Raw genomic sequence first — 11,637 nt, 5'->3', positions numbered from 1 at the left:
GTGTTTTCTGTTAAAAGCGTCTTTGTTGGTACAGCTGTTCATCTCCAGGGGTCCGATGTAAATAACCGAACCCTCACTTCTTTAATATATTAAATAGTAGAGAAATAAGAAGCGACATGTTTCCCTGGAGGAGACGCGTTCACAGAGGTGCTGTAGATGTCCATAGAGACACCGAATGACCTGCAGAACGAATCACATGAGAGCTTCTTCATGTCACCAAACACAGAAACTACGACCATGAAGGTTTGTTTTTGGGACCATCGCTTCGTCTTCTAACCACCAGGTTGTCCTCATGAAGACGGACGATGGGAATCGAGTGCGGCGGCTGGAGGTCAAAGTTAAACTTCAGATGGTCTTTGCCTCAGGAAGCAGACGGATGGACGGAGAAAGAGACAGAGACAAAGGGACAGACAGGTGGACAGAGAGACAGACAGACAGATGTTTGTCCTGATCGGAGTAAACCAGACAGTTCTTTAAATCCACCTCATGTTTACTGACTGCTGGATCAACATTCCTGGGGGGGGGGGGAAGGGATTGCAAATTACCGCCTAAATAAATGTATTTTACTGATCTCAAGTTATTTCTAGTAGAAATATGACTAAAAGCGTCTGTAATTTACAGTTTGGTCTAAATGGTAATGGTCTGACCTTCAGTTTATTCTATAAATCCATTTTATTCTGAGGAATGGACTGTTTACCGGAACAACCATATGACCCCCCCCCCATCCGTCTCCCCTTCCTTCCGACCACACGTTAAACTGCATTCGGCTTTACGAGGTCTGATGTGCGGTCCAACCTCAGCCCTCCTCCTCCTCCTCCTCCTCCTCTTCACCCTCATCGGGTCGTTTTTAGACTCTAAATCCAAAACAGATTATTGGAGGCACGGCACCGATGTCCGTCCCCCTGCGTCTCTACATGATAACAGACAAGAGAGGACAAGAGCTGTCAGGGGACGCGGAGGAGGTGAAGTGAGGAGGAGGAGGAAGTGGAGACGAGAGGCCTGTGTTTCGTTATGTGCTTCATGTATTCTGGGGTCATGTGGTCCTCCTGCTGCAGAATGAAGCCGTCTCCCTCTGTCCCCCTATGTCTCTATCTGTCTCCCTCTGTCCCCCTATGTCTCTATCTGTCTCCCTCTGTCCCCCTATGTCTCTATCTGTCTCCCTCTGTCCCCCTATGTCTCTATCTGTCTCCCTCTGTCCCCCTATGTCTCAATCTGTCTCCCTCTGTCCCCCTATGTCTCTATCTGTCTCCCTCTGTCCCCCTATGTCTCTATCTGTCTCCCTCTGTCTCCCTATGTCTCAATCTGTCTCCCTCTGTCCCCCTATGTCTCCCTCTGTCCCCCTATGTCTCTATCTGTCTCCCTCTGTCCCCCTATGTCTCTATCTGTCTCCCTCTGTCCCCCTATGTCTCTATCTGTCTCCCTCTGTCCCCCTATGTCTCTATCTGTCTCCCTCCCTCTCCCTCTGTCCCCCTATGTCTCAATCTGTCTCCCTCTGTCTCCCTATGTCTCTATCTGTCTCCCTCTGTCTCCCTATTTATTGTCTATTATCACTTAATTAATGTTTTCAAAATATATATGTTTGGATTTTTTCTTTTCATTTTGAATATTTTTTTTATTATTTTGAATATTTCTTTTGTCTTTTTTTGGGACATTTTACTAGTTACCTGAAAGACATTTGTTTTGCAGAGACTCTGTAAGTAAAATTAATTAGTTTCAGCCTTAGTTCATTATTATCATTTTATTCAAAATATTGTGAATTATCTTTTAAAAGTATTGTTTTTGTCCTTCTTTGTTACAACCCATTCTCTCACATATATTTATATCACTGGTCACCTCAAAACAAACTTGTTTTATTATTATTATTTATGACAAAAGTTTCTGCGTACCTTACTTTAATTCATTATCTCTCTAATTATCATCATATTTATTGCGCTGGTTCACTCGTCAATAAACAATAAAGAAACAACATCCTTTAAATCCCTTTAATGTTGAGACGCTAAAAACATCACTGACAAGCCAGAAAACAACAACTTTATAGATCAAACAAATACTAAACAGAAAAAAACAACATCAATTAATATGATCAGAAATCCAAAACACAAAAAGCATGTGAAGCGTCTACGTGAGGATCCAGAAACACGGATTTAGTTTTCGAAGGTTTCGTTGTTTCCTCTTTAAACATCTGGGACTATTGGAAGGAGTCAGAGGACCGTGTCCCCCGTCCTCGGCTCGGAGACGGAACCATGGACGGAGACGGAGGCCGAGAAACTGTACATCTGGAAAATAAATTAAAGTACAGAGGACAGAAAAGACGAAAGACTCGATGCCCTTAATGTCCCAGGAATCCGATTACTAGAAGACAAAATCGTGCACCGAATATCTTAAAGCTGCTGCGTCCATTGCTTCATCCTCTCTCCGCTTTGTGATGTCCCCAAAAGTTAGATGAAGTTTTTTGATGAGATCCCTTCCTTCCCGATGATGCCCTCATTGTTCATGAGGGGAGGGGGGGGGGGCATCAATGGGGAGTTGAGGCAGTTTAATGGAAGAAGAGGGGTCTTGATTTCGTCGACTAGTGGAGGTGGCTATCGGACACCGAGGGGCTGGTTAGAGGAGATCATCTCAACTACCAGAGCCCATAAACAAGGCTCCTCTGGTGACTCCATCACTACGACGCAGTGACTCATCTTTTGTGACAAATAACTGTGGTGGATTTTGGTGGAATTCAGAAGAGCTCCGAATCCCTGGATCTGCAGTTTGGAGACGTCTCAGATGGACGAACCAAAGACCTCACAGTCAACAGTCTTCAGACGGGAATCATTTCTGTGGATTATTCAAAGCATTCAGGACATTTTCTGTGGTGAAAAGTGTGTCGAGTTCGAACGCCATGTTTCAGATAATTCAGGCATAAGTGGAATAAAATGGCCACACAATCGTCCAGCTGCTCACTGAAGGCTTCTGAAGGCTCACAGACGCTGGTACAAACCGCTGAATGAAACATCAATAGCAGTAAGAGTCCTTCAAAGGTCCAATGCTACAACCAGCACAGTGTCTAAGATATTTCTAACCATTCAAATACACTTAAGCATGTTGTCTTTGTTTTTCATGAAAGTATAAATTATAACATGAATATGTTTGGAGAGTTGCTCCAGAAAGCTTCTGGAACGAGACAATCTATTCTTTAGAATCTTAGCGTTTGGGTTTGTTCTGGCTGTGACCCCCCCACGACCCGAAGCAACCATCTGAGCACACGACAATATAGACATAGAATATAGAATATATAATAGATGGAGCATTAACATTTAGGTACACAAGCACAAACCAACAGTTTAAAGCAACATCGCAGTATAGAAAACAACAAAACCTACTTATGCCCCCCCCCCCCCCCCTGCAGTAGAATCTCATCAACGTTCTCGGACCACACAGGAGACCAGGATCTGAAGCCACAACGTGGGTCTCGCTCCATGATGGTCTGGCTGGTTCTTCAGCGTGTTCACAGGTTTCATTCTGAACATTCAGCAGAATATTTTTTGCTCTCTATCGATACGAAGCAAAGATTCTATAAAGAAATTAAATCTTGAATCAGTCCGATTAAAAGCAGAAAAATGGGGCTTCTCATGTCTGCTCTTCAGCAGGGATTCTGATGCAAAGGGAGGCTGGCAGAGCTTCCAGAAGACCTTCTAGAACATCTTCCTCCACTGAGACACACAGAGGGTCTATGGGGTTGGGCGGCGGCTCCACACCAGAAAGCAAGTGTCCCATCCCACTATTTGTATTGGAACTCCCAACAATACCCTGGAAGGTCTCTAGAAGGTCCTTACAAGGTTCCTAGGAGGTCTCTGGAAGGTCTCTAAAACTTGGTGCTGTGGGCGAAGCTGTCAGACATGATGATGTTCTTGTAGAAGTTGTCGGAGCGCGTGGAGCAGTACCCTCTCACCTTGTCGATCATCTGGCTGACGGGGAGGATGGAGGATGAGGAGGAGGAAGAGGATGACGAGTTGGGCTCTGCCTCGGACGACGAAGAGCAGGAGGAGACGCACTTGGGGCCGGTCTGGTTGGAATAACATTTGTCTGCGTGGAGAAACGGGGACACGGGTTGGTACTTGGTGTCATGGCTGGTGGAGACACGGTTACAGGTGGAATTTAGGCGTTTAAAACATTACTGTGTAGAAAAAACGACTTGAATAACATTTGAACTGCATGAACATTTTAGGAGAGTAAAGCAGGAGGAATGTGAGTGAGGGAACGTATGTCTGTAGACTCATCAGATATATTGATGGACATGTGCGATTACACCTTGAACCTCCCTTTAAAAACTAACACTCCGAACTAGAACATTCCTGACACATTAGGACCCCGAGGTCACTTCTGCTGGAGATGTGTTACGCCCATGGACGTATACAACGTCTCTTCAGTCCTAATATGGTCACTTCCGGTTCACTTGCTACAAAACAATCCACGATGTCAGGATGCTTCAAAATGTCCACAAACCAATGATGAACTCAATGCCACATCCATTAACATCAGCTGTTAGCTAACGTAGCTGACGTAGCTGACTTAGCTAACGTAGCTCACAGCTAACATTTGACCCGCTGGCTTCCTGTTCGTTTCAACCCACTGAACTCTTCTTGTTCACTAGGTTTCATGAGCCAGAGAATCAATGAGCTGAGAACTGACAGGACGACGCTGTCATGACGGCTTCATGACATCCTGCACCACGTCTCGGTCATGACCTCCTCGACCTGACAGCGCTGTTGTCACCTCCTCGGAGCGCCAGCCATCCATCAGCGGGCAGGTGTTTGAGGTCTTTGGCTCACATGGCGGTGAGCTTTGGCTGAGTCTCGATGCGATGACGGGGAACGGCTGCCTGGAAGACACTGATCCTCAGAGGACTTCCAAAGGTCACCGAGCGGTTGGAAAGGTTGGACCGTCAGGGTATATTCCAGCAGGTTGGAGGCCGACGTGCTGGTATTCACACACAGATTTATCAGCGCATGGAAGGAGCTCGATCAAGCAGCTGAAGGAGCTCACCTGTGTGTCCAAAACAAGTCTATTAAAGACGAGTGGGGACGTATTCCTTCATGGCGAGCACAGGAAACGCCATCAACGGAGCGTGGTTTACGACTCTTGGCTCCATAAAGCTCCACCTGCGGAGGACCTGGAATGTGTCTTTTCCTTCGTGGTATCCCGTCAGCTCTTAATCCCCTCGCTCCATGAGGTTTAGAAGCCTGCTGGTTCTGCTGTGATCTAGTGCTCCTGCTCCTGTGAGACGTTGGAGATGAACTTTTCACCAGCGTTGTGAAGGTGGAGGCGCTGGAAGCTCGACTTTAGGTCACAGCTGCTGCACCATACGTTTCTAACTGAGGTCAGACATGAAAAGCCTCCCAGAACACCCGACATTAGGTCTGATTCATACCAGATGGACCAATGAGCTGTAAAGGGGCGTGGCTTAGCACATCGACAGACCTAACTTTAGATCCTTCCGATCGACCACAGGGGGGCGCTACAGGCAGCTCTGTTCTGGAGGTTAATGAGCAGAACATCTGTTAGTGATGTTTAAAGGAGGTGCCACTGGTGTCTATGCTAGGCTTTGTAAACCTTTGACATTTATTTTTATTCATATTGTTTTAGATTATTATTTCATCCATGCTTCATATGTGCATGAAATTATTATGATTTAGCAAAAAATGCGAATGAAATGCATCCATCGTACTGAGCTCCACCTCCTTCAGACAAAAACATGGATGAATGGAAGTCAATCATAACGCTCTTCATACGTATCCGCCTCCTTCGTCCTTAATGAGATTCAATCACACGTCTGAACAAACAAACCCCAATGAGTTAATCTGCTGCCATGGAAACACACGGTTAAGTTAGCGTGATGCAGTCTACGGGGTGTGCTTGGGGCACTCCGGGTGGGCGGAGTTTGTAGCTTTAGGGGTTTGTCAATGGGTGCAAACAGGGCGGGGGCTTCCTCCCACTCAGCGTGCCCCAGGCTGGGGAACAAGATGGCGCGACCTTGATGACATCACAGTGACCAGCCAATCACAGCGCACGGTGGCTGCTTTCCCAAAATGTTCGACCGGCAAAGGTTTTATTCTGATTAAACGTGAACCGTTTGAAGCTGAATTTGGACCCTTCAGATGCGCTTTGACCACCAACACATTTTGGGAAAACACAGAGCGGATCACATGATGCCAGAAGCAGGAAGTCAATCAGCCAATCAGCTTTAGCTTTACCTCCGTCGGTCCTCGGCTCCTGCTATTGGATGGAGGAGCTTTCTACACCAAACACAGAGGTAGACACCATCAACGTGTGGAGACACAAGGAAGGACTCTGCTATACATGTATGCATATGTTTATGTGTGTCTGTCTCCCCTGTGTGTGTCTCTGCGTGTCTCACCCGTGTTGCTGTGTCTCTTGCTGAAGGGGTTCAGCGTGGCCTTGGCTTTGGACGTCCAGCTGGTGGAGGAGGAGCCGAAGGAGCCGGAGGACACAGACTTCACCAGCTGGTCCGAGCTCACCTTCTTGGTGTTGTTGGTGGGCGTCTTACTCCCGTCTGACGGGGGACGGAGACACAACACGTTTAATAACTACACCATCACACGATGATGTCATCAATGTGAGGACTCTGCAGGTTCTTTGAGGACATTTTGGGTGCTTCATAAAAAAAAGACAAGATGAACTTTTTAAAATTCTATAAAAATATTGAAAATATAAAAATGTACAGGGAGACAGACGGAGAGACAGACAGAAGGACAAGGAGACAGACAGGTAGAGACAGACAGGTACCTGAGTATTCTGACGGCCTGAAGCGTCCACAGCAGAGGAAGCGTCTCCACTGCTTCTGGACGTTCTCCTTCAGAGCGCAGTGGAAGACGAAGATGAAGAGCCCTGCAGAGGAAGACGGCGTGTGACTGTGGATCGTGGTCATGTGACCTCGAGGTCGTACCTGACGTTACCTTGCAGCGAGTTGAAGATGGCGAACAGGTACATGAAGGCCAGGCTGACGGGGCCCCAGGCGAACAGAGCGAAGCCCCACGTCATCCCCAGCAGGAAGGACAGGCTGACCACGCTGCGCAGGTTACGCAGCACCTGCAGCACCACACAACAACCACTTGTGACCCCCCCGGTTACCATGGCTACGGGTGCTATGAGGCACTCATCCACCTCTAGGGATCCTGATTATCGATCTCAACTGAGCTAAAAGTCACAAATGACTTCCTCCTCCTCCTCCCCCCCCCCCCCCCCTCACCTCCTCCCCCCCCCCTCCCCCCCCCCCCACTCACCTCCTCTCGCAGCGTGCGGTTGCTGCGCTTGCCGTTGCGTCCACATATCTGCAGCATGACCACGATGAACATGGCCACGTTGAGGAGGAACACGAGGCAGAAGTATCCCACGCAGGACGTGTAGAAGACCACCGGGTTCTGGATCCAGCAGCTGAAGAATAGTACCAGGAGAACTGTAGTACTGCACAGTACTTTGTGGTACTCAGGAGTACATGGTAGTACTATTTAATATTCTGTAGTGCCTTGTAGTACTATGCAGTACTCTGTAGTATTCTTTAACAACACTAAAACTAAAACTTTTATCTGAACTTCACACAATGTGTGTTTAGTACTCACAACTGTGAGGACCCGTCTCCTGAGTGTCCTCCAGAGTACTGCTGAAGACCATAAGAGGTCTGATCCACCACCACAACCAGGCCCACCAAGACCGCCGGGAGACCTGAGACACACACACACACACACACACACAGATTTCTACTTCTTCCAGTGTTGGACTTGGATATTCGTCTCATTTCAGCTCCTCCTGATGAACATCTCAGCTTCTCACCCCATCCCACCAGGCAGAACTTGAGGATGTATCTGCGGATGTAGGTGTTGAAGACCTTCACCAAGGCGATGTACATGTGGATGGACTCCAGCCCCATCCAGGTGAAGGTGGTCAGCAGGAAGTAGTGCAGGAAGATGGCCACGGACATGCACAGCCAATGGGTGTCCAGGCTGGCCAGCCAGCCGTCCAATAGGAAGACCATGTTGAGGCACAGCAGGGAGGTGCTGAGGTTCATCAGGATCTTGGACGGGTAGTCGCGCCGCAGCTTCCTGCGTGGAGAGAAGAAGAAGTTTAACTTCTTAAAACATCGCAGAGGGACACGAAGACGATTGATCAGATCAGATGGTCACAAACAACACAGCGTTTATTCAGTAAATCATAGATGATGATTAGAAGAGTTTGTGATCAAAGCGTCACAAACTCTACGTCACTCAACGTCAGCTGACTTACTCAAAGGCGACGTAGGTGAGCAGCGTGGCAGCGGAGAAGATGGCGGAGATACCGCAGCCGACGTAGGAGATGAAGGTCAGGATCCGGTTGTTCTCCGAGTCGATGTGGGGAGAAGCTCCAGAAATGTCCTGCGGACGGAGAGGATGGTGAGGAGATGGAGGAGGGAGGAGAGAAGAGGAGAAGGAAGAGGAGCAGAGGTCCTACAGATGGAGATGAGGATGGTGAAGGGATGGAGGAGGGAGGAGAGAAGAGAAGGAGGAAGAAGAGGTCCTGTAGACAGAGAGGAGGGTGGTGAGGTGATGGAGGAGGAGAAGGAGGAGGAGGAAGTCCCACCATGAGGATGCCGAAGTGGGTCAGGTGGTCACACAGGCAGACGGTCCGGTTGCTGGAGGACTCTGTGGTTCTGCAGCCGTCTGCATTCCAGCCTCCGGCTCCCCCTGGTGGCGGTTTACAGGTTTTACATCACAGCTCCATCACTGCTTCACAGGAGCTGACGGAGCTGAATGGGACTCACCGCTCATGCTGAAGTCCCAGAACATGCAGACGGGATTCAGGTGGGTCTGTGAGGAGAGAAGAGGAAGAAGAGGCATTGAAAAAAGAAGAAGAAGAAGTCATCAGGTATTTACAAATAAAATAAAACAAGAAAACAAAACCAAATAATCACTTTGGTTCCCAAACGTGAAAATCATGTTTAATATACTGTATGTGATCACATGACTTGTCCACAGGCCACAGGCGCACACACACACACACACCTGCAGGTGCTCAGACAGATGAGCGATCTGGATCTCCACCGGGTCCTTCAGGTCTCGGATGGATAAGTTCCCCACGCTGCTCGCCACCACGAAGCTGTTCAGCGAGCGCCCGTCCTGCTCCTTCTGCGAGAGGCGATTGGGTTATTGATCGTATTCATTGATCGGGATAATCGGCCGTTTTAACGACGAGCCTCACCTGGAAAAGGTTTGTGCTGCTGAAGAACATGAAGTTGATCCTGGACAGAGAAGATCTCTCTTCTTCTGTCAGCACCGCGTTGGACAGAAGAGACGCAGGAAGACTCACCTGAGCCAGAGGGTTACTCCTCCCTGACTGGAAATCAATCTGGGGGGTGGATGGACAGGTGATGGAGGAGGACACAGGGACAGAAGAATTACCTGCCTTTGGGGGGCGTGACCTGTGAGGGGTGGTTACCTGTGGGTGGGTGGTATTTGGAGCCATGAAGGCGCTGAAGGAGGTCCCATTAAACTCGGAGGCGTCCAGGGTGGAGATCCCCACGGCCAGGTGTCTGGAGGTGATGCTGATGGACGAACCCTCAAACTGGATCTTCTGAACCAACTCGTCTACGGTCTTCAGCGCTCTGAGGGGGAGGAGCCAAGACGTAGAGTGAATATAGAGACACATTGAGACACTCAATAGTACAAGAGAGTACACAGTAGAGTACACAGTATACTACACTAGAGTACACTAGAGTACACCGTACTTGTCGGAGGAGGCAGCGAGCATCGTCTCGGAGCTGCTCATCACGTTGGAGATGATGGTGACCACGGTGGAGGCCAACAAGCTGTTGATCTCCGCCACGTTCACCAGCTGCTTCACCTTCGTCACCACCTTGGACACCTGAGGAGGAAGAAGAGCAGCCGATGAAAAGCAGCCGGGTGAGGCTCTTCCTCACAGGAAGTCAGCCCAGAGGGCCCGCCCCCACCTCCTCATCGGACAGCTGGTTGTTGGTGATGACGGCGAGCTGCGACGCCACCTCAGCGGCGTTCTCTAAAAAAAGAGAGAGAAATATGTAAATAGAGTTTTGTTGACTAAACTTTGGAGCTTCAACACAAAAGACAAACCATCATCTTCTCAATCAATAATAAACATGAGGATGACAAAGGCTTCCTCCTCTTCTTCTGTGAGGGAGGATGTAACTGTATATTTCATACGTGTCTTCGCTTGAAGCCTTTTTGTATTGTTAAGGTGTCAATGACAGCTGACCCTCAGCGGGGCGCTCTGATTGGCTGCTGGGCGTACCTGCTGACACCACAATGCTGTCGATGTCGGTGCAGTTTGAGGCGTCAGCCGTCGACCAATAGGAAGAGAGGTTCTGTGTGCTGATGAGACTGAGACCAACAAGGGGACACACGTTAGTGTGTGTGTGTGTGTCTGCATGTGTGTGTGTGTGTGTGTGTGTGTGCGTGCTACCAGGTCCTGGAGGTGCTCTGGTCCTTGTTGGGGAAGCAGGGCAGGTAGCGGGTCACACTCGGTCGGCTCTCAGGCCAGCGGTGGTGCAGCAGCTTCTCTTCTGCACAGTTCTCTGAAGAAGATTAATAATCACTACAGCAGCATTCATATATCAAGTAAAAAATAACCAAAATTAGAAATATAACAATGCAAGATTTACAAAAATAAATAGAATAATGGTAAATGCAGTAAACTACATAAAAAAATAGTGCAAATATAATATATATCTATAAGTAAACAATAGTGTGATTGAGTTGTCTCGAGGGGATTCATTGTAAAGTAGATGAGAGTACACAGTAGAGTAAAGTACATTAGAGTAAAGTACACAAAGAGTAAAGTACTTTAGAGTAGAGTACACAGTAGAGTAAAGTACATTAGAGTAAAGTACACAAAGAGTAAAGTACTTTAGAGTAGAGTACACAGTAGAGTAAAGAGTCCTACCCACTACATGGACGTCAATGGAGGCCGGTACGATCTGCAGCTCGCCCCCCCCCAGGAGCCCCTCCCTGGAGGACAGCCTGGCGGAGAGGGCGGGGCCCCCCAGGCTCTCGTTGGTACTGTGGTAGTAGACCAGCAGGGCCCGGCACCAGAAGCTGGAGACCAGAACAGAACAGAGGTGAACTGCTGACACCATCAGGAGGTCACGTGACCCATGGCGACCTGATGACATCACACCAGTAACGAATGTGAAGGTCTGACCTGGTGGGGCTTCCTCCGCTCAGAGAACCCGCCTCCACACTGAGGAGGAAACATGCAGGACGTTTAAGATGTACAGTGATGTGGTGGATCAGAAGTACTCCTCTAAAAGTACCGTCTCACTACTTCATCTCATCGGACATTTGGGTGAAATTGTCACAGCAGGAAAATGAATGGACCCAAAAATGTCAACTGTCCTTTAACTTCCAAATTCTACCCGAATTTATCCAACCAGAGGACTTCTGTGACGTCATTAGAAGGTTCGGAGGCTGCTGAGAATGAACCTGTTTGTGTTACCAGAGATGCTGCTGCAGAGATACAGTATATCATATAAATATATAAATATATATACCTGATGGAGTCCACGTAGACGACATGGGTCCAGCTCTGAAAGGTTTGATTGAGCTGCAAGAAGAAAAAGGAGATCTATTA

At 48.3% G+C, this 11,637-nt stretch overlaps 1 protein-coding gene across 2 annotated transcripts in view; it reads right to left on the bottom strand.

Moving 5' to 3' along the window:
* Window positions 1-1,971: 1,971 nt before the first annotated feature.
* adgrg6 (adhesion G protein-coupled receptor G6) overlaps window positions 1,972-11,637 on the bottom strand; it is a 29,834-nt gene continuing 20,168 nt past the window's right edge. For both annotated transcript variants that reach the window (XM_062559690.1, XM_062559691.1), the window contains 20 exons: window positions 11,558-11,610; window positions 11,209-11,247; window positions 10,951-11,102; window positions 10,471-10,582; window positions 10,300-10,388; window positions 9,983-10,047; window positions 9,761-9,897; window positions 9,472-9,637; window positions 9,235-9,381; window positions 9,039-9,161; window positions 8,798-8,843; window positions 8,617-8,720; window positions 8,284-8,411; window positions 7,834-8,102; window positions 7,623-7,725; window positions 7,287-7,437; window positions 6,960-7,092; window positions 6,790-6,891; window positions 6,401-6,556; window positions 1,972-4,068 (listed from right to left, as the gene is read on the bottom strand). In XM_062559690.1, the coding sequence (XP_062415674.1) occupies window positions 3,848-4,068; window positions 6,401-6,556; window positions 6,790-6,891; window positions 6,960-7,092; window positions 7,287-7,437; window positions 7,623-7,725; window positions 7,834-8,102; window positions 8,284-8,411; window positions 8,617-8,720; window positions 8,798-8,843; window positions 9,039-9,161; window positions 9,235-9,381; window positions 9,472-9,637; window positions 9,761-9,897; window positions 9,983-10,047; window positions 10,300-10,388; window positions 10,471-10,582; window positions 10,951-11,102; window positions 11,209-11,247; window positions 11,558-11,610 (2,496 nt within the window). In that variant the 3' untranslated portion in view covers window positions 1,972-3,847. The remainder of the gene's footprint in view (window positions 4,069-6,400; window positions 6,557-6,789; window positions 6,892-6,959; window positions 7,093-7,286; window positions 7,438-7,622; window positions 7,726-7,833; window positions 8,103-8,283; window positions 8,412-8,616; window positions 8,721-8,797; window positions 8,844-9,038; window positions 9,162-9,234; window positions 9,382-9,471; window positions 9,638-9,760; window positions 9,898-9,982; window positions 10,048-10,299; window positions 10,389-10,470; window positions 10,583-10,950; window positions 11,103-11,208; window positions 11,248-11,557; window positions 11,611-11,637) is intronic.

Source organism: Pungitius pungitius, chromosome 20, assembly GCF_949316345.1.
Source record: "Pungitius pungitius chromosome 20, fPunPun2.1, whole genome shotgun sequence".
Taxonomy (NCBI): domain Eukaryota; kingdom Metazoa; phylum Chordata; class Actinopteri; order Perciformes; family Gasterosteidae; genus Pungitius; species Pungitius pungitius.
The sequence above is the reverse complement of the archived record's forward strand: the minus strand, read 5'-3'. Positions and strand labels throughout refer to the sequence as shown.